We start from the raw sequence: 22,767 nt of genomic DNA on the forward strand, positions 1-22,767 counted from the left end.
TCACACAGATGGCAATTCTTCACTGCACCAGAAATAAAAATCAAATTCATCGGGCGTGCCAGGAGGTATCTCTTTACACAGCATCAACCTTGACTTGCGTGAAGGACTGAATGTCAGCCTTACTCTGCATCCTCTCTGTGTTGACGTCAGAAGGCAGTGATCTGATTCCTCTGGGGAGTGGAGGAATGTTAATCCCCTGCACCTCAGCACACTTGGCTGTGTGCGAGAACCCCGGACTCAGCATCCTCTGCTCCCTGCCTCATTAACCTTGACCTGCCTCCGACCCCTGCAGTGGGTCAGGCTGCAGTAACCGGGTGCAGCTTCAGTCTCGCATTCACTGCGGGGTGTGGGCTGCCTCAGGCTGCAGAAGCAGCAGGTGAGTGATGGATCTCAGCTATACCGCAGCAAGTGAGTCTGGCTGAGAGGTGGGCCAGTTGACAAGCTGCAGATAATACGGGGAATCTAGGACCCTGCAGAGCCTCTGAGCTGCTCTTCCTCCTAAACCCCCCCCACCCACCCCCCCTGCTCTGCTTCTTCCCCTTGTCCCACTAACATCCTCACACCCTGCAGTATAGCTGGGATCTTCACACACCCTGCAGTATAGCTGGGATCCACCCATGGACCGTCAGTAACAGCACAGATGTTCACCACTACAATCTCATCGAAGACAGAATAGAGAACAGTACAGCACGGGAACAGGCCCTTCGGCCCTCCAAGTCTGTGCTGACCACTAATCTCACGGCAGGGCAGAGCCATTACCGTGGGCCAGGTTTGACGTGAAGGGAACGCTGGCAGCACCCGGTACTGTGGGATAGAGCAGGAACACGGAGCTAAACACCGGTGTGCAAAAACGGCAATAATGTCACAGTCATAGCGTCATACAGCAGGCAAACAGGCTCTTCGGCCCAGCTTGTCCATGCCGGCCAAGATGTCTGTCTACAGTTGTCCCACTTGCCTGCGTTTGGCCCACCTCCCTCTCCTGGTGTTGCAGCTGCAGAAGACCCTGGTCAGACCCCATTGGGACTGTGTGCAGTCGTGGTCACCACACGACAGGGAAGGTGTGGTCACGACGGACAGAGTGCATGTTGGCTGGAGTGGAGGGCTTTCGTTACAGGGAGAGGTTGTTCCCACTGGAGTGTCGGAGGCGGAGGGGTGATGTTATGAAGGTTTATAAAATGATGAGCGGCATAGATAGGTAGATAGTCACAGTCCTTTCCCCAGGGTAGGGGAGTCTAAAACTAGAGGACACGTTTAAGGTGAGAGGGGAAAGGTTTAAAGGGGACCTGGGGGCAACTTCTTCACACCGAGGTGGTAGGTGCACAGAACGAGCTGCCAGAGGAGGTGGCAGAGGCAGGTACAAGCACAGCCTTTAAAAAACCATCTGGACAAGTACATGGAAAGGAAAGGACGAGAGGGACATGGGCCAAATGCAGGAGAGTTGGATTGGTACAGACAGGCTCCTCGTTCAGCACGGATGAGTGGGGCTGATGGGCCTTCCATGCTGGACTCGACTGAGAGTTGGTGCCTGGTGTACAAATGTCAAATGCTCGAGGGCACAGGTTTAGGTGAGAGGGGGAAAGTTTAAAGATGTGCAGGGCAAGTGTTTTACACAGAGTGGTGGGTGCCTGGAACAGGCTGCTGGAGGAGGTGGTGGAGGCAGATACGATCGTGGTGTTTGAGGCATTTAGACAGATGCTTGAACAGGCAGGGAGTGGAGGGATGTGGACCATGTAAGGCAGATGGGATCAGTTTTAATTGGCATCATGGTCGGTACAACATGGTGGGCCGAAGGGCCTGTTCCTGTGCTGTACTGGTCTGTGTTCTGTGTTCAGAAATCTATCAGTCTCAGTTTTCAATGGAATCAGTGACTGAGACTCAGCACCCCCCCAAGGCAGAGAGTTCCAAAGATTCACTACCCTCCATGTGAAAAAAAATTCTCCTCATCTCAATCCTAAATGGCCCTTACTTTGTAAGTGTGAGCCCTGGTTCCAGACTCTTCAGCTGGAGGAACATTACCCCTGCGTCTACCCTGTATGGATTGTGTACCTTTCAATGAGATCACCTTAAAATGTAAACCTTGCAAGGCGTCAGGTCACGATGGTGTACCTGGCAGGGTATTGAAAACCTGTGCTGACCAACTGGCTGGAGTGCTCAAGGACATCTTCAACCTCTCACTGCTGAAGTCAGAGGTTCCCACCTGCTTCAACAGGGCAGCAATCATACCAGTGCCCAAGAAGAGCAGGGTGAGCTGCCTCAATGACTATCGCCCAGTAGCACTCACATCTACTGTGATGAAGTGCTTTGAGAGGTTGGTTCTGTCTCAAATTAACTCCTGCCTGAGCAAGGACCTGGACCTACCGCAATTTGCCTACTGCTACAGCGGACACAATCTCACTGGCTCTCCACTCGGCTTTGGAGCACCCAGACAACAGCAAAACATACGTCAGGCTGCTGTTTATCGATTACAGCTCAGTGTTCAACATCATCATCCCCTCAGTACTAATCAACAAGCTTCAAAACCTGCACCTTTGTACCTCCCTCTGCAACTGGATTCTTGACTTCCTCATTGGGAGACCACAGTCAGTGCAGATCGGTAATAACATCTCCTCCTCGCTGACAGTCAACACAGGCGCACCTCAAGGATGCGGGCTCAGCCCACTGCTCTACTCTCTCTACACTCATGACTGTGTGGCTGGGCACAGCTCAAATGCCATCTATAAATTCCCCGATGACACCACTGTTGTTGGCAGAATCTCAGATGGCGATGAGGAGGTGTACAGGAGTGAGATAGATTGGCTGGTTGAGTGGTGTCGCAACAACAATCTCACACTCAACGTCAGCAAGACCAAGGAACTGACTGTGGACTTCAGGAGGGGGAAGTCAGGAGAACACACACCAGTCCTCACTGGGGGGTCAGCGGTGGAAAGGGTGAGCAGCTTCAACTTCCTGGGTGTCAACATCTCAGAGGATCTATCCTGGGCCCAACACATTGATGCAATCACGAAGAAGGCAATGCCAGTGGCTTTACTTCATTAGGAGTTTGAGGAGATTTGGTATGTCACCAAAGACACTTGCAAATTTCTACAGATGTATGGTGGAGAGCATTCTGACTGGTTGCATCACCGCCTGGTACGGAGGTTCCAATGTGCAGGATTGAAAGAGGCTGCAGAGGGTTGTAGACTCAGCCAGCTCCATCACGAGTACAACCCTACCCACCATTGAGGACATCTTCAAGAGCCGGTGCCTCAAGGAGGCAGCATCCATCACTAAGGACACCCACCAACTGGGACATGCCTGCTTCAAGTTATTGCCATCGGGGAGGAGGTACAGGAGCCTGGAGACCCACACTCAATGATTCAGGAACAGCTTCTTCCCCTCCGCCATCAGATTTCTGAACGGTCCATGAACCCAAGAACACCACCTCGTTATTCCTATTTTGCAGTATATTTATTTTTGTAATTTTCTGTCTTGCACTGTACTGCTGCTGCCACAAAACAACACATTTCATGTCATATGTCAGTGATAATAAACCTGATTCTGACCTCGTTCTTCTGAACTGTGGAGGTCCAGCCTACTCAATCCCTTCTCCTACAGCTAAGCTGCCATCCCAGGAACCCGTCTGGTGAATTGGAATTGGTTTATTATTGTCTCTTGTACCGAGGCCATAACGAGATAGATTGTGAGGTCAAGAGTTCATCTTATCATACCAGGGAACCGTTAATAGTCTTACAACAGTGGGACAGAAGCTGTCCTTGAGCCTGGTGGTACGTGCTTTCAGGCTTTTGTATCTTCTGCCCAATGGGAGGGGAGAGAAGAGAGAATGTCCCAGGTGGTTGGGGTCTTTGATTATGCTGGCTGCTTTACCAAGGCAACGAGAGGTGTAGACAGAGTCCATGGAGGGGAGGCTGGTTTCCGTGACGTGCTGAGTTGCTGCTATGTGCCCTCCAAAGTACATCCTTTTTACAGCAAGGAGACCAACATTATACACAATACTCACCAAGGCCCTACATACTTGTAGGACATGTTTCCTCTTGTATTCAAATTATTTTGCTATAGAAGTCAACATACCATTGGCCTTGCCAACTGCTTGATGCACCTACCTGTTCATTTCTAGTGACTTATGTACAAGGACACTCAGGTCCCTTTGGACATAAACACTAAGCAGTTTCTCTGGTTTGTAGGGTTTTCGTATGAGACAGAGAGGGAAATGGAAAAGGAGAACTGGTTCAAGAAGCAACCACAGCCGTGAGAAGGGATGGATGATGTGTTGGAAGGATCATCAAATAAGGGTTGAACCAAAGAGAAAAAATGAGGCCCTTAAGCAGCTACTGATATCTGAGTGGTCCTAGTGAGACAGAAGACCAAATGTATAAATGGACTTCTGTCATGCAAAAGCACAAGCTCAGTAATGTTAGGGTTACAGTCGGTGTTACAGACTGGGATACAGTCGGTGTTAAATGTTCACAGGGCGCACTGAAATTCTGAATGGCATTCAGGAGAACCTTCTCTGACCAGTGTGCAGCAAGCACAGGAGGGGGCAATTCTGGGTTTACTGTTAGGGAGTGAAGCTGGGCAAGTGGTAGGTGCACTAGTGGGGGAGCATTTTGTGATAGCGATCATAATTCAGTTAGATTTACTATAGTTATGGAAAACGACAAATAGAAATAATGTTTCTAAATTGGGTTAAGGGCAATTTTACTGGATGGAGAGCAGATTTAGCAAAGGTGGAGCGGAAACGGCTGCTGGAAGGTAGATCAGATGGAGCAATAAGAGGCAGGTCCAGGAGGTGATTCAAAGGGTAACCATGTTCCCACCAAAATCAAAGGGTGGGGCTGCCAAATCTAGAGCCCCTATCGTGGTGAAAACAATGAAATGCAAACATTGGATGGGATATACATTGTACTAGAAGAAATAATAAGCAGTTTATCATTTTTGTAAATGAAAAAAATCACTCACCCCAATGAAACAAATCCCAGACTGTTAAAAGAAGCAAGGGAGGAAACTGTGGATTCAGATCAGATTCAGTTTAGTTTATTGTCACACACACCAGGGTGCAATGAAATTCCTTGCTCGCGTGAAGCTCACGGAGTAAACAGAGTGGACATTGTCTACATGGACTTTAGCAAGGCCTTTGGAAGGCTAGTCTGGAAGGTGAGATCGCATGGGATCAGGGAGAGCTGGCCAAGTGGATGCACAGTTGGCTTGATGGCAGGAAGCAGAGGGTGACGGTGGAAGGATGTTTCTCGGACTGGAGGCCGGTGACCAGTGGTGGTCCTCAGGGGTCGTTGCTGGGCCCACTGTTGTTTGCCATCTACAGCAACAATATGGATAATAATGTACAAGGTAGGGTTAGTAAGTCTGCAGATGGCAGTAAAATAAGTGGTGTCGTAAACAGTGAATAAGGTGATCAAAAATTACAGGGGGGTCTTGATCAGCTGGGTAAGTGGGCTGAGGAATGGCAAATGGCGTTCCATTCAGGTAAGTGCGAGGTGTTGTATTTTGGGAAGTCAAACAATGAACAGTAGGGCCCTGGGGAGTGTTGTAGAACAAGAGGGGCCTTGTAGTACAAGTGCATGATTCCATGAAAGTGGTGCTGTAGGTAGACAGGGCGGTGAAGAAGGCGTTTAGCACGCTGGCCTTCATCAGTCAGGGCACTGAGCACAGGAGTTGGGTTGTTACATTGTGGTTGTACAAAATGGTGCTGAAGCTGCATTGGAGTATTGTGGACAGGTTTGGTCACCCTGTTCTGGGAAATACGTCACTATGCTGGAGAGAGCGCAGAGAAGATTTACGAGGATGTTGCCGGGTCTCGAGGGCCTGAGTTGTAGGGAGAGGTTCGGCAGGCCGGGACATTATTCTCTGGAGTGTAAGAGACAGAGGTGACCTTATAGAGGTGTATAAAATCATGAGGGGCATCGATAGGGTGAACGCACTTTGTCTCTTTTCCCAGGGAAAGGGAATCAACAACCAGAGGGCACAGGTTTAAGGTGAGCGAGGAGAGTTAAAAGGGACGTGAGGGGCAGGGTTTTCACACAGAGGGTGGTGCATATATAGAACAAGCTGCCAGAGGAAGTGGGTGAAGCAGATACAATAACAACATTTAAAAAACACTTGGACAGGTCCGTGGATAGGAAAGGTTCAGAGGGATACGGGCCAAGTGATGGCAAATGGGACGAGCTTGGATGTGGATCTTGGTCGGCAGGAACAAGTTGGGCTGAAGGGCCTGTTTCCATGTTGTGTTAGTCTATAACCCACAGTTGGTGGACATCTGAAACAAAAGAGGATGCTGCAAATCCCCAGCAGCATCTGTGGTGAGAAGAGGTCGGTGACACTAACTTGGGGAAACCACAGTTACAGAGAAAGGAAGACATGTCAGAGCACTAACGCGGGAGACGTCATTGTGACACTGAACAACTGCTCCTTTAACTGCACTCACTTCCCCCAGGTCAAAGGTGTCGCTGTGTGGTCAGGGTGGCTCTGTGGGATGGGTGGAACAGTGCTTGTTTCAGTCTAGCTCAGGCACACTTCCTCACCCCCTCTTCCGAGACAGTAATGACTTGCTTCTTGATCTCACCACTGCTGGAAAGTTCCATCATCTTTGCTGTTGAAGGTGGTGGGTTGGGACAGAAAGACCTCACAGTGCATGTTTAGACACAGCAGTTTAGGTCAATACGATGGTTAAACAAGCAAACGCCATGCTTTCCTTTATTAGACAAGAATGAGCATTGTAAATAGCACTGGTAAGACCACAGTGAGAGCACTGTGTACAGTTCAGCTCACTGCATACAGATCGCATTAGAGGCAGATTGCCTGAAAGGGCGGGTGAGGCGGAAACCCCCATCACACTGACACAGAACCTGGGTGCATACAAAGAGCTGTGAGCTGCTGCTGTGTTGTAGATGTTCTGAGGTTCCAAGAAGTCCAACGGCCCACCCCTGACACTCAGTGGTATTGCCACTGGCAAGTCCCCCACCTTCAATATCCTGGGCATCATCATTGAGCAGTTTGAAGGCTGGGTATCCTGATTCCCAAAGGCCTTGCACCTTTCACCAGGCATGTCAGGAGTGCGGTGGAACACTCTCTGCTTGTCTGGGTGGGTGCAGCATCAACAACACTCAAGAACCTCGACACCATCCAGGACAAAAGCAGCCCACATGATCGGCACCCCATCCACTCCCCGAACACACCCTCCCTGCACCACTGGCACACAGTGGCTGCAGTGTGCACCGTCTACAAAGTACACCGCAGTTACTCACCCAGGCTACTCCGACAGCACCTCCCAAACCTGCCCCCTCTCCCACCAAGGACAAGGGCAGCGGGTGCTGGGGAACACCACCAACCACAGGTTCACAGAACATAGAACATTACAGCACAGTACAGGCCCGTCGGCCCACAATGTTGTGCCGATATTTTATCCTGCTCTAAGATCTATCTAACCCTTCCCTCCCACATAGCCCCCCATTTCTCTATCATTCATGTGTCTAAGAGTCTGTTAAATGTCCCTAATGTATCTGCCCCCACAACCTCTGCCGGCAGTGCGTTCCACACACCCACCACTCTGTGTTCCCCTACAAACTTTCCCTGGAGCGAAGGAGGCTGAGAGGTGACATGATAGGGTTATATAAAGTGGATGGGACAGAGAGCCAGGGGAGGGGTCACTAAAACTGGAGGGCACGGGTTTATGGTGAGAGGGAGGAGGCTTATACGGGATCTGAGGCATGGGTTTTCCACACACAGAGCAGTTGGTGACAGGAATGAGCTGCCAGAGGAGGTGCTGGAGGCGGCTGGGCGGGTGCCGGAGTGATCAGGAGACGGAGGTGGAATCAATGCAGGTCTGGGACTAGTTCAGATCGGCGTGATGGTCAGCACGGACACGATGGGCCAAAGGGCCTGTTTGTTTAGAGCACAACTGAACCACTCTGTCACCCCCTCCCCTCCCTCCCCCTCTCCCCTTCACCTCCCTCCCCTCCCCCCTCCCCTTCACCTCCCCTCCCCCCTTCACCCCCTCCCCTTCACCCCCTCCCCTTCACCCCCTCCCCTCCCCCCTCCCCTTCACCTCCCCTCCCCCCTTCACCCCCTCCCCTTCACCTCCCCTCCCCCCTTCACCCCCTCCCCTTCACCCCCTCCCCTCCCCCCTCCCCTTCACCTCCCCTCCCCCCTTCACCCCCTCCCCTTCACCTCCCCTTCACCCCCTCCCCTTCACCCCCTCCCCTCCCCCCTCCCCTTCACCCCCTCCCCTCCCCCCTCCCCTTCACCTCCCCTCCCCCCTTCACCCCCTCCCCTTCACCCCCTCCCCTTCACCTCCCCTCCCCCCTTCACCCCCTCCCCTTCACCCCCTCCCCTCCCCCCTCCCCTTCACCCCCTCCCCTCCCCCCTCCCCTTCACCTCCCCTCCCCCCTTCACCCCCTCCCCTTCACCTCCCCTCCCCCCTTCACCCCCTCCCCTCCCCCCTCCCCTTCACCTCCCCTCCCCCCTTCACCCCCTCCCCTTCACCCCCTCCCCTCCCCCCTCCCCTTCACCTCCCCTCCCCCCTTCACCCCCTCCCCTTCACCCCCTCCCCTCCCCCCTCCCCTTCACCTCCCCTCCCCCCTTCACCCCCTCCCCTTCACCCCCTCCCCTCCCCCCTCCCCTTCACCTCCCCTCCCCCCTTCACCCCCTCCCCTTCACCTCCCCTTCACCCCCTCCCCTTCACCCCCTCCCCTCCCCCCTCCCCTTCACCCCCTCCCCTCCCCCCTCCCCTTCACCTCCCCTCCCCCCTTCACCCCCTCCCCTTCACCTCCCTCCCCTCCCCCCTCCCCTTCACCTCCCCTCCCCTCCCCCCTCCCCTTCACCTCCCCTCCCCCCTTCACCCCCTCCCCTCCCCCCTCCCCTTCACCTCCCCTCCCCCCTTCACCCCCTCCCCTCCCCCCTCCCCTCCCCCCTCCCCTTCACCTCCCCTCCCCCCTTCACCCCCTCCCCTTCACCCCCTCCCCTCCCCTCCTCCCCTCCCCCCTCCCCTTCCCCTCCTCCCCTCCCCTCCCCCTCCCCTTCACCTCCCTCCCCCCCACCAATGACGCCCCGGGGGCGGAGCGCCGTTACCCGGGAAACCTGACGGCAGCCCCGCCTCCTGGGCGGACGCAAGGAGCGATGACGTCATCCTGCGGCTGACGCAAGGCCGGCGGTGACGTGTGACGTAAGGCCGGCGGTGACGTGTGACGTGGGAGGTTGGGGCCCGCGCCATGGCCAGGAAGGTGTCCTACTTCTATGACCCGGATGTGGGCAACTTCCACTATGGTGAGAGAGGGGGTCAGGGGTCAGAGGGTGTGGGCGTCGGGGGGGTCAGAGGGTGTGGGGGTCGGGGGAGCAGTGGAAAGGGGTGAGGGATGTGGGGTCAGGGGCAGCAGGGTGAGGGGTCAGAGGGAGTGCTGTCAGGGGGTGAGGGGGTCAGGGGCTATGGGTCAGTAGGAGCAGTGAGTGGGGTCAGGGGGGCTGGAATCAGGGGGTGAGGGGTCAGAGGGTGGGTTGGGGGAGCAGGGATTGCAGTCAGAGGGTGTGGGGTCAGGGGGTGAGGGGTCGGGGGAGCGGAGTTGGGAGTAAAGGGTCAGAGGGTGTGTGGTTAGTGGAGTGGGTTAGGGGGTGAGGGGTCGGGGGTGAGGGGTTGGGGGAGTGGAGTTGGGAGTAAAGGGTCAGAGGGTGTGGGGTCAGGGGGAGTGGGTCAGGGGGTGAGGGGTTGGGGGGGGGTTGTTAGGGGAGCTCCCACCATCTCACTGGTGCCCATGGTCCTGGGTGCTGTGTGTGAGGCTGAGCAGCGATGCCCTCCCCGTGGACACGAGGGTGGGGGGGGGGGGTCTCTTTGTTCTTTAAGGGTGGGTTGAGTGAAATAGATGGGGGGGGTGAATGTGAGGAGGGTCCCACACAGGAGGTTGGTCTCCAAGGTGTGGGTTTGGGGCTGATGTACCGACATGGGTTGAGAACAGGTCAACAGGCGGACAGCAAAGAGTGGGAAGAAACAGATCCTTCTCGGATAGGCAGGTTGTGGCTGGAGGGTACCACAGGGGTGGGAGCTTGGGACCCAGCGGTTCACAGTCTGTACCGGTGATTTGATGAAGGGACCAAATGTCGTGTTTCCAAGCAAAAAACAAACTGCTGGAGGAACTCAGCGGGTCGAGCATCTTCTGTGGAGGCAGAGGGATGAGACCCTGCCTCAGGACTGAGAGTGCAGAGGGAGGATGGTCAGAATGGAGGGGTCAGACACGGGCACCTGGTTTGACATATCACCTGCCGGACCCTGTGTCAGTCGTACGGAGGAGGAGGTGAAGGGGCCTCGGGGGACATGGACAAGCTGAGTAGAACGTGCGTGAGAACAGGCAGATGGGAAATAATGTGGAAACAACTGAGGTTATCCACTGTGGTGAACATGACAAAAAGTATATTTTAAATGATGAGATAATGTTCAGAGGGTGTGTCTGTCCACTCGTCACTGAAAGAGAACCTGCAGGAGCCTCAACGCTTAGGAAGTCAAATGAAATGTTGGTCTTTATTACAAGAGGCGTTTCATACAGGCGTGAAGGTATCCTGCTGTAATTTTCTCGGGTCTTGGTGAGGCTGCACCTGGAATACAACATAGAAAGAGGCCCTTTGACCCACTGTCTCTATGCTGCCCTTTGGGTATCCACCTATACATCCTATCTGTTAGCAGAGTTCCTCTAGAGAGAGGAATCACATTGAAGCATAACGTTCTCGCAGGCTGGGAGTAGGGACAATTTTCCCCTGACTGGGAAGTCTTGAACCAGGGGTCACCATCTCAGATTAAAGGGTTTGCCATTCAGGATTGAGCTGGTGACACGGAGGGTGGTGAATCTGCGGAATTCTCTGCCTCGGAGGGCTGTGAAGGATCGGACATTTTCATTCAAAGCAGAGATCAATAGATTCCTGGATATTAAGTGGCCCATGTCTATGGTTCCCTGAAAGTGGCAATACAGGTGGATAGGGTGGAGAAGTTATAAGGCATGCTTGCCTTCATAGGTAGGGGCATAGGATATAAGGATTGGGACGTAATGTTGCAACTTTACAAAGCACGGATCAGAGCACACGGAGCACTGGGTGCAGTTCTGGTCACCACACCACAGGGAGGGTGTGGTTGTGCTGGAGAGGGTGCAGAGGGGATTCAGTAGGCTGTTACCTGGTTTGGAGAGTTTAGTTATGGGGAAGCAATTGGACAGGCTGGGCTTGTTTTCCTCGGAGCGAAGGAGGCTGAGGGGTGACGTGATAGAGACGTGTAATATTATAGGAGGTATAGACAGGGTAGATAGTCAGAAACAAGTGAGAGGAAGGAGTTTTAAAGGGGATCTGAGAAGTAATGTTTTTTACAGAGAGTGCTTGATATCTGGAACGTGCTGCCAGAGGAGGTGGTGGAGTCAGATGCAGTCTCTGTGTTTAAGAAACATTTAGACAGACATTTGTAATTGGCAAGGTGTAGAAGGATACAGACCTAACAGAAGGAGGCAGAGCGACTGACAGTGTTTCAGAAGTGTCTAGATGAACACTTGAGTCGCCCAGGGAGAGAAGGCCACAGGCCAAGTGTTGAGAGATGTGCTGAATACATAAGGGTGCCCACTGGTTTGGGAATTGGGGGGTGGGGGGGACAGTGCAGTCAGGTGGCGCTGATGCAGAAGATTAGACATGACCTTGACGAATGGCGGAGCAGCTCACAGGGCCTGATGGCCTCCCACTGCTTCTTGTGTTTCTGTATTAGACTCAGTGTTTTCCTTGTGTTGCTGTTTAGGTGCTGGGCATCCGATGAAACCCCATCGCCTGTCTCTCACACACAGCTTGGTTCTGCATTATGGACTCTACAAGAAAATGATGGTGGGTGTCGTAACTCAGGAGCTGTTTCAGAACATGGAACAGTACAGCACAGTACGGTCCCTTTGGCCCAACCATGTTGTGCCGACCAATATAAACCTGCTCCATGATCAATCTAACACTTCCCTCCTACACAGCCCATAACCCTCCATTTTTCCTATATCCACGTGCCTATATAAATTTTATTGCACTGAATTATTGCAAAACAGGCAATGTAGCTGAGCTGGTCTCTGCCACTGCTGACAGTTCATGTACCCCCACCTGCCAGAAACTCTCCTCCCTGCTGTCAGTCATCTTTGGTCAAAGGCAGCTACCTGTAAGCAACACAAAAAGTACTGGAGGAACTCAGCGGGTCGGGCAGCCCTTGTGGAGGGAAATGGACAGGCGACATTTTGTGTCAAGACCCTTCATCTGGATTGTCCATTTCCCTCCACAGAGGCTGCCTGACCCACTGAGTTCCTCCAGCTCCCTGTGTGTTGCTCCAGGCTGCAGCAACTATAGTCTTGTGTGTCTCTGTGCAGCTGCTTGTGATGTTGATCACCAGTTAATGAACACAGAAGTAATGCAGGCCATCCCTGGGTCACAAACGGGCTCTGTCTGTAAAGACGTCCGTAAGTCAATTTTGTCCATAAGACAGAAAATACACAAAAATCACTTGATATGGTAACTATACCTCCACAGTATTGTAATTAATCACGTTAAAAGCACACAAGACTGATAAGAAAGAACAATTTTTAAAAGTAGAGAGAGGGAGGAACTAGTTCTGTTGTTCATAGGAACCAACACAAGTACGTACGTCAGACTTCCGAATTTAATAATATTATGGGAGCTCATTTACATGTCGAGGTGTGTGTAACGCGGGGACAGCCTGTGCACAGGGTGGCAGCTGACTGTCAGTGCCTGGGTTATGATGGGGTCGTTTCTTAATAGGGGTAATGTTAGCTGGTTCAGGGTCCACCACTTGGTGGTTTTCCCAGAAAGAGCTGGGTTAAATGTGGATAAAACTTTATTTCCTCATCCTGTACTTTGTGTCCATTGTTGGGAGACGGAGGCAAGGTCAGGGACGGTTCACAGTACAGATCCAGGCCCCTCAGCCCCCAACATCAGCCCTGAGGTGGCCATAGTGGGCCACCCTTGGCCAGTGATCATTCACTCCTCCCAGGCTCGGGGGCTCAGAGCCTTTCCTGCTACCCCCACACAGACTGCTGACCGTTGCATCTTCATGGAGTGAATAAAGTTGTCACTACCTTGACCTGAGAGTGGTACAGGGAGAATCTGTCTGTGATTTGCTGTCGGCAGCAGAGGCAGGCTGTGAGTGGAATGTAATTTTAAAACTGGTAGAAGTATTTTGCCTCCCCCCTGCCCTAGCTCATCGCCGAAAGCTGTCTTGTTACCTCCACACCTGTCAATTCTAAGCATCTCCCTCCCACTCTAATCCAGATTCCAACATCGTAATTGGTACAGAATCCCATTCACTGATCACACCACATGGATGCCTGGTTATGCAACATGCAGATTTTAAATCTCTGTTTTCAAGCCCCTCTGTGCCTCTTCACCTCCCTAGCTCAGAAACTCCTCCAGCCCTACAACTCGACCTCTGCACTCCCCCAGTACACCGGTCATCGCGGATGTACTGACCCTGTCTGCAGGTGCACAGCCTGACAACGTGAGGAAATAATGTTTATTCAGTTCTCAGCCATTTCTCCTTCTTGAGAGAGGAGAGGACTCTCTTCAGCCAAGCTGTTGGTCACGAATCCTGAAAGGGACTGTATAAATGTGGATTACAATGGAGTGATACAGCATAGAACATGCAGCACAAGAAAAGGCTGTTCATCCCACGAGATCTTTGTCGACAATGATGCCAGTTTTAATAAATCCCATTTCCCTGCACGTGGTCTGTATCCCTCCATTCCCTGCCTGTTCATGTGCCTGTCTAAATGTCTCTTCTTATTGTATCTGCTTCCACCCCCACCCCTGGCAGCACGTTCCAGGCACCCACCAGTCTGTGTAAAAAAACTTGCTATGTAAATGTCCTTTAAACATTCCCCCTCTCACCTTGAAGCTATACTCTCTAGTATCTGACATTTCTACCCTAGGAAATCAACTCTGACTATCTATGCCTCTCATAATTTCATAAACCTCCATCAGGTCTCCCCTCAGCCTCCGACGGTCCAGAGAAACAACCTGAGTTTGTCCAACCTTTCCTTACAGCTCGTGCCCTCCAATCCAGGCCGCATCCTGGTGAACCTCTCCTGCACCCTCTCCACAGTCTCCACATCCGTCCTGTGATGGGGCGACCAGAACTGTATGCAGTACTCCAGGTGTGGCCTGACCAGAGTGCTGGTGGAGGCCAGTGTCTGCAACTATTCAGACCCTCCTCCCTCGCCTTTGGCAGTGTCTGTAGCTGGCCTGAGGGAGACCTGGATGACTGTTCTCTTCCTCGCAGGTCTTCAAGCCGTACCAGGCTTCCCAGCATGACATGTGTCGCTTCCACTCCGAGGATTACATCGACTTCCTGCAGCGCGTGAGCCCCAACAACATGCAGGGTTTCACCAAGAGCCTGAACACCTTCAACGTGGGAGATGATTGGTAAGATGAAGCCAATGTGCTGTTAAATTTTAATAGGCAGCTCTATATTTAGGCCATTTAATAGTTAAATATGAAATAAACTATTCACTCTGCCTGGAAATCTGAAATAAAACAGCACTTGAACTCCTCAGTGGGTCGGGCAGCGTCCGTGGAGAGAGGAACAAATGAGGGCTCCAGTTCTGTTGAGAGGCTGTCGACCTAAAATACTAATTACGCTTCCCTTGGGGCAGGTGCGACCCAGCCTGCAGGGTATTTCCAGTCAGATCTTTTCCCAGTCCCAGCTCTCCACCCTTGCCCACAGGTATTGGCTCTTCGGCTGCTCATCCCTCTCCCTCCCATGGCTACCCTGCCAATTTACAGCGGCCAATTAACCCACTGACCCGCACGTTGTTGGGATGTGGGAGGGAACCGGAGCACCCGGGGGAACCCCACGCAGTCACAGGGGGAACGTGCAAACTCCACACAGGCAGCACCCGAGGTCGGGATCGAACCCAGGGTCTCTTGAGCTGTGAGGCAGCTGTGCCACCCAAAGAATAGCTGACCTGCACTGCATTGAGCAATTCTTCATATGTTAAATGTTGAGGGGCTGTGATTTAGACGGTGGGTAATTGTCAGCTGTTACTTCCATTTATGTGGGATCTAAGACTTGCCCAGATAGCTCAGCGTAACTGGTTTATTATTGTCACGTGTACCGAGATACATTGAAAAACTGTTTTGTGAGCCACCCAGACAGATCATGCCGTGTATAATTACGAGCTAGTAATCGTGGTAATAAAAAGAAAACAGAATGCAGAATATAGTGTTCCAGTTACAGAGAGAGTGCAGTGCAGGTTGACAAATTAGGTGCAAGGGTCACAGTGAGGTAGGTTGAGAAATTGAGCTCATTTTTACTGTACAAGAGGTGTGTTGGAGAGCCTGATAGCAGCGGGGTAGAAGCTGTCCTTGAGCCTGGCGGTACGTGCCCTCAGGCTTTGGTACGTTGAAACTGAATGAAACCCGTTTGTGTTTTCAGTCCTGTTTTTCCAGGGTTGTTTGAGTTCTGTTCACGCTACACAGGAGCCTCTCTGCAAGGAGCAACACAGTTGAACAACAAGGTGAATCTGCAGTGTCTGTCACTGGGCACGTGTGTGACTTGAATCCATGGTTAAATGGTTGGACGTTGTTTTATGTCGGGTCAGTGGTGTGGAGGGCTCTGTAACTCACTCAGCACGCTGCAGTCTCCTGCCTTCAGTCCCATGTGTCAGCTTAGTTTTGCGTCGCTCCAGCTAATGGTCTGCCTGTTCCCTCCGACCCCCTTCCCCTCTTCCCTTGTTGTCCCCTCCTCAAGCCTCTCTGGTCTCACACACTTTCCCACCTGCTCCTCATCCCCATCCCAGCCCTTCTCAATATCTCATGCTCCCTTTCCCTCCCAGGACTACCCCGTCACTTTATCTCCCTCCTCTGTATCCCCCCTCCCACCCTCTTTCCCCGCCTTTTTCTCGTTCTCTGCCTCTCTCCTCCCTCCCTGTTGCCTGTACTGTCTGACTGTTGGGATTGGGTTCAGCTATTGACGTGTGTCTTTGTGTTTTAAGGTGTGTGATATTGCCATTAATTGGGCTGGAGGACTTCACCACGCCAAGAAATTCGAGGTATTGCACTGAACCATGAAAAGAACTGGTTAAACACAGCACTCACGGATTAGGTCTAAACCTGTCCTCAATTCTTCTTCCCTCAGGCTTCGGGGTTCTGTTACGTGAACGACATTGTCATTGGAATCCTGGAACTGCTAAAGTAAGACATCCTGACGGTTATACTTCACACCACACAGTGGGCGGAAGGTTGATATTTGTTTTCCTGCTGTAGAACCTCACATAGTGATGGAAGGCGCTATATAAATGCAAGTGTGTGTGTCTTTTATTTTTTGAAGGATGTTTTTAGATTGTATTTAGATTGTTGAGGACCAGTGGGGATTGTGGCCAGTGACATATCTACTCTTGGAGTGGTAGAGGCAGGTACGGTTACAATGTCTAAGGGACATTTAGACAGGTAAATGGATAGCAAAGGTTGAGAGGGAAATGGGCCAAACGTAGGCAAATGGGACTAACTCAGGTCAGCATGGACGAGCTGGGCCAAAGGGCCTATTTTCCGTGCTGTATGACTCTGTGACTATTCTGTAACCAGTAGTCATGGTGAAGCTGAGACTTCAGATCCCATCAGGTTTTCTGCCCTGGAATGTTCTCATTTTAAAATGAGATGTGGAAATCATAGACCATAGGACAGGACAGCACAATACAGGCCCTTCGGCCCACAATGTTGTGCCGACCTTTAAACCTCACCTAAGACTATCTAACCCTTTCCTCCCACATATCCCTCTATCTTAAATTCCTCCATATGCTTATCTAGTAATCTCTTGAATTTGACCAATGTATCTGCCTCCACCACCACCCCAGGCAGCGCATTCCATGCCCCAACCACTCTCTGGGTAAAAACCTTCCTCTGATGTCTCCCCTGAACCTCCCACCCATTACTTTAAAGCCATGTCCTCTTGTATTGAGCATTGGTGCCCTGGGAAAGAGGTGCTGGCTGTCCACTCTATCTATTCCTCTTAATATTTTGTACACTTCTATCATGTCTCCCCTCATCCTCCTCCTCTCCAATGAGTAAAACCCTAGCTCCCTTAGTCTCTCCTTATAATCCATACTCTCCAAACCAGGCAGCATCCTGGTAAATCTCCTCTGCACCCTCTCCAACGCCTCCACATCCTTCCTATAATGAGGCGACCAGAACTGGACACATGCAGGAACAACATGGAGATTGACAACAATCAGAAGTAAAGAATAATTGTATGGCAGCCAAGTCCGTGCACCAGTTCCAAAAGCCATCTAGAGCTGAGAGTCCAACCGCAGGGAAACAGGTCCTTCAGTCTATGAGTCAACACTGACTATTAATGGGTTAATCATAACTGACATCAATGGAATATCATCATTGACGAAACATTTAATTTCACTTAAAACACGTCTGGGGATGTGGGGGGCTGAATTCAGAAAATAACTCAAAGCAAGCATCGTACCTCTGCCACAGAGAGAGAGAGACGGAAACAGGCCCTTCAGCCCGCTATCTGTGCCAACCATCGTCACCCATTTGCACCAATCCCATTTTATTCTCCTCACAATCCCACCAACTTCCCCCCGGATTCTATTCCTTATACACTAGGGGCAACTTACAGCGCCCAATTAACACCAACCCCCGTGTTTTTGGGATGTGGGAGGAAACCGGAGCACCCGGGGGAACCCACAGTGGGATCTCCCCGCAGGCAGCACCGGAGGTTGGGATCAAACCCAGGTCAGCGGAATGTGAGGGAGCAGCAGTACCCGTTGTGTGGCTCTGTCACCTCCCCCACATCAATAAACTGGAATGTTGCCCGTCATTAATCAGATGAAAATTACTAGGTGGCTTTTGTAACTTTTAGCTCCCAAAAATTATTTTTCTTTGGCCCTGATTGTTATTAAAAGACCACCCAGTTCAGGAGTGTCCTCAAGGGAAGGAAGTTGCTGCCCTTGGACCCCGTTCACCAGGTAAGGACAGTTGATCAAAGAGTCTTTTCTGCTGTTCCAACACTAAACTTCACAGATGCCTGTCCCTAACCTGTTCGAGGGGGTGTGGTTGCAGACTGGGTGGTGTGAAGTGAGAGGAACTGAGGTGCTCTGTTCTGGCCAGTGTGGACACGACAGGTTGAGTGGTGGTTTCCTCTGAACTTCAGTGATTCCAGTGAAGGGGAGTGGGTGAAGGCTGAGGGTGAACTATTTTAAACCGAGCCGGATAGGTTTTTATTGGTGAGGATCTGAAGGATCATCGATGCAGAGGTACAGATGGCCTGTGCAGTGGGTAGAGCCGCTGCCTCCCAGCTCCGGCGACCCTGGTTCGATCCTGACCTCGGGCACTGTCTGTGTGGAGTTTACACGTTCTCCCTGTGACCGTGTGGGTTTCCCCCAGTGCTCCAGTTTCCTCCCACATCCCAAAGAAATTCGGGTCAGTAGGTTAATTAACTGCTGTAAATTGTCCCGAGATGGGGAGTTGAATCTGGGGGAGTTGATGGGAACATGGGGAGAATAAAATTGGACTAGTCTGAGTGGGTATGACAGCTGGCATGGACTCAATGGGCTGAAGGGCCTGTTTCTGAGCTGGATGACTCATAGAATGATACAACGCAGTAACGCGCTCTTCGGCCCAACTCGTCCATGCTGACCAAGGTGCCTACCTGAGCCGGTCCCATTTGCCCACATTAGGCCGAAATACCTCTGAACCGTTCCTCTCCATGTACCTGTCCAAATGCCTTTTAAACACTGTAACTGTACCTGCCTCTACCACTTCCTCTGGCAGCTCGTTCCACACACCCACCACCCTCTGTGTGGAAGAACTTGCTCCTTAAGTCCCCTTTAAGTCTTTCCCCTCTCACCTTAAACCTGTGCCCTCTAGATTTAGACTCTCTGACAAATGCAGATCAGCCCTGATCTGATTAATGGTGGAACAGAGGGGCAGCATGGTCACCTGGTTCCTGGCAGGGTTTATCCACCTGTACTGTAACTCCTGGCACAGCCTGTGCCTCTGTGTCAGTGTTGGGAGAGCTTGGGGAACGGTATGAAGAAGGCAGTGTTCCCCCATCGCCTCGCTACTGACAGCTCTCGAGGTGTGGGTGTAAACCCGGTCAGGTTACGTGCTCACCCCTGGCATCGTGCTGGACCTTCCTGTCCACAAGTAGGTCGCTGTATTGCAACAGTGGCCACGTTTCATTGGCTGCAGGGCACTTTGGGATGTGCAGAGGTTGTGACAGGCACAATATAAATGTAAGTCTTTGTCAGCTGTGGCTGTTTCTTTGAGTTCTTGTGTTCTGTGGGAGGGAAGCGATTTCTGACCCGGTGTAATCGGTGGCATCTTCCTGCAGGTACCACCCTCGTGTCCTCTACATTGACATTGACATCCATCACGGCGATGGTGTGCAGGAAGCCTTTTACCTCACAGACAGGGTTATGACTGTATCCTTCCACAAGTATGGGAACTACTTTTTCCCTGGAACAGGTGAGGCTTTTGGGGGTGAGCTGGGTTGGTTGCAGATCCAGTTACAGTGTACCCCCCTGTTATGGAGGGGTTGCACTCCTAGAAAACTGCACATCAGGATTTTCCATAATGCAAACCCTTTCTCCTCATCGAATCCCAAGGTATAGGTGGAGATGCATTCCTACAGGAGGTTTATCTCTCAACAATAATGCCCTCGTGGGTGTGTGGTCTTTCGGCAAGGAAATTCCGGTTGGAGGCAGAAGAGAAAGGGTTGTTGTTTTAATTAACTAGAAATGGATGTTACATTGACAAAGTATCAACAGAAGAGACTGCCCTGTCAGTTTCCAAAGTAAATCCCTTAAGTAGCCTCCCGCTGTGAGCCACAGCCTGCGAACGCTGTTCTTGGTGAACTAGATCAGTTCTTGCATATATTTTGTGTTTGCTTCTTTATTTATTTTCACTTAAACTCTGTAGGGACGAATTTTTATTCTGAATCTCAAATTTCATAAGGGTGAACTTGCATTACTGGAACTGTCATAACGCAGGGGTACAATGTACAATGTAATGCAAATTTCAGATATTCATCCCTGCAGTTATTCAGCACAATCCAGGAACCCCTGGAAACAATGAAACCTGCACAGGCTTACTGACTCCCCACTAAATGGTACACGTGTCTCCCTTCCATAGCTGGAGTGTGTCCAAGCCTCACTTGAAGACATGATTACAATTGCCAATGCAGTGTTGAGGGAGGGGCAGTACTGAGGGAGGGTCACACTGTGGGAGGGGTAGTACTGAGGGAGGGTCACACTCTGGGAGGGGCACTACTAAGGGAGGGTCACTGTGGGAGGGGCGATACTGAGGGAGGGTCACACTGTGGGAGGGGCATATGTAAAGGTTTGTAATATGTTAAGACTTAGAGAGGCAGATAGGAGGTAAGTAAGAGATATATGCCCCGTGAGTCCCAGTGCCATGTCCAGATATGCTACGTCCACTGGCTCCCCTTTATCTACCTTGCTAGACACAGTCAGCAAGTATCCTAATAAAGTTAACAGCACTATTTATCTCTCATAAACTGCGCCTAATGTTTTTCTAGAAGCCCTGTTATTGCTTAATGACTTATGGGCTCTGGTATTTCCTGACCTGTCTCTCCGCTACAGATTTAATTTCCTTCTGTGTCATTTGGAAACAGTGGTATGTGTAGTAACATGCGTGATGTGTATTTTACTGTGTTGCTAATGTCTCTGCAGGTGACATGTATGAAGTGGGAGCTGAGAGCGGTCGGTATTATTGCCTCAATGTCCCACTCCGGGATGGAATTGATGACCAAAGTAAGGGAGGTTTTCAGTCACTCTCTCTACAAATAGTTATCCAGCTCTCCCAATCCTGCTTTTGTTTTGGGAGCAGTCATCGGGAGGCACTGCTTCTCGTATAGAATGGTCAGCGCATTGTCAGCAGGACGGACCATTTCTGAATAAAGGCAGAGTGTGCAGATATAAGATCATTTGGTGAAGGAATTGGACGAGAGGAGATGTTTTTACGCAGCAGGTTGTTTCCGTGCTGTACGATGTAGGGACACAGTGTCTGAAGAGGTGGTGAGGCAGGTTGGAACGGGACTAGGTAAAGGGAACAGTTCACGGGGAAACCCTGGGGAAATATCCGTGATCTGTTTGTGTCACAATGTTGGCGTATTTACACATCCTAGCTAATCCAGTGGCCCTTTTATACCTTTTCCATACCCCTCTCAGGCAGTCAATAGAACATTGAACAGCACAGGGGCAGGCCCTTCGGCCTATCATCCATGCCAACCATGAGGCCAAATTAAACTAATCCCTTCTTCCTGCACATGATCTGTCTCCCTCCATTCCCTGCCTGTTCATGTGTCTGTCTAAAGGCCTCTGAAATTCCTTCATCGTATCTGCCTCCACCCCCACCCCTGGCAGCCCGTTCCAGGCACCCACACTCTCTGCATAAAAAACCTTGTCCCACACATCTCCTTTGAACTTTCCCCCTCTCACCTTCAAGCTATGCCCTCTGGTGTTTGACATTTCTACCCTGTAATGCATAATACAGCACAGCTTGGGGTCAGGTGAACTTCAGTAAGCTTGTCCTTGATCAATACGTGTTGTTATCAACAGACCAGAGCTGCTCCTGTCCTCTTGTTCTGCTGGGTGATACTTGTGGTTTTGTCTCAGTCACTCCACACCAACTTCCTGTTCCTAAATAAACTAGTGATGGGATTGTAGATGTTTGCCTATCTGTAATATGTGCACCAGTTCTAGCCTCGCTTGAGTTTTAATTAAAAACTGATGCCAGCTGAAATGCAACAACTCTGACTGAGCTGACCATCACTGTCACTGCAGTGGTTAAAAGAAAGGCAGGCACGTGAGCAGCTGTGGGCAGCCTGATTAACTGACGGCCACGCACTGTGTTTGGAAGCTGCTGCTGGACATGACTGCAGTAATGGTCTTGTGTTCTAACCTGATACCCGTCTTGTTTGTGTTTCAGGCTACAGACTGCTGTTCCAGCCAGTTATCAAGCAGGTTGTGGATTTCTATCAGCCCACCTGCATAGTGCTCCAAGTAAGTATCTTGCTGTTTGCTGATTCACCAAAATCTCTCAATGGGCTGTTGAGGGGGCAGTGTCACAGTCCTTGAGTTGGACGGGAGCTGTCCTGCAGTTCCCAGTGCTGTTGGGTCACAGATCTGTGGGCGTGCAGAGCTGCTGCAGCCTGGGACCGGATGAATCAGAAAGGCATGGGATAGGTATGGGAGAGGATTGTTTGTAGGGCTCAGGGCAGTGGGACTGATGGGACTGCACCTCGTGGAGCTAACATGGTCGCCTTCCACGCTGCAACGGTTTATAGGCCGTTAAACATCTCGGTCTAATTCTGCCCTTCAGTGAGGTCACAGCTGAGCCCACACACCCACCTTTTCCCTGCTTCCTTGACACTTTTGACACGTGAACAGTTGACCCTTATGTTGCAGTTGTACAAGTCACTGGTGAGGCCGCACTTGGAGCACTGTGGACAGTTTTGGTCACCCTTTTATAGGAAAGACGTGGTTAAACTGGACAGAGTGCAAAGAAGGCATAGGTTTAGGGTGAGAAGAGAACGATTTAAAAGGGACCTGAGGGGCAATGTTTTCACGCAGAGGGTGGTGAGTGTATGGAACGAGCTGCCAGAGGAAGTGGGTGAGGTAGGTACAACAGTGTCATTTAAGAAGCACTTGGACAGGTACATGGAGGGACGGGGCTTGGAGGGATATGGGCCGAGCGCAGGAAATTGGGACTAGCTGGGTGGGC

At 51.3% G+C, this 22,767-nt stretch overlaps 1 protein-coding gene across 2 annotated transcripts in view; it reads left to right on the forward strand.

The window, feature by feature from the left end:
* The first annotated feature begins 9,131 nt into the window (after positions 1-9,131).
* Positions 9,132-22,767, forward strand: part of hdac3 (histone deacetylase 3) — a 28,075-nt gene continuing 14,439 nt past the window's right edge. Inside the window, exons 1-9 of one of the 2 annotated variants that reach the window (XM_052013476.1) lie at positions 9,132-9,273; positions 11,765-11,847; positions 14,291-14,433; positions 15,446-15,527; positions 16,005-16,061; positions 16,148-16,203; positions 19,355-19,488; positions 20,715-20,795; positions 21,973-22,046. In XM_052013476.1, the coding sequence (XP_051869436.1) occupies positions 9,219-9,273; positions 11,765-11,847; positions 14,291-14,433; positions 15,446-15,527; positions 16,005-16,061; positions 16,148-16,203; positions 19,355-19,488; positions 20,715-20,795; positions 21,973-22,046 (765 nt within the window). In that variant the 5' untranslated portion in view covers positions 9,132-9,218. Of the gene's footprint in view, positions 9,274-9,888; positions 10,333-11,764; positions 11,848-14,290; positions 14,434-15,445; positions 15,528-16,004; positions 16,062-16,147; positions 16,204-19,354; positions 19,489-20,714; positions 20,796-21,972; positions 22,047-22,767 lie in introns of those variants that run through there. The other variant, XM_052013477.1, reaches the window with a different exon arrangement.

This window comes from Pristis pectinata, chromosome 4 (assembly GCF_009764475.1).
Source record: "Pristis pectinata isolate sPriPec2 chromosome 4, sPriPec2.1.pri, whole genome shotgun sequence".
Classification (NCBI taxonomy): domain Eukaryota; kingdom Metazoa; phylum Chordata; class Chondrichthyes; order Rhinopristiformes; family Pristidae; genus Pristis; species Pristis pectinata.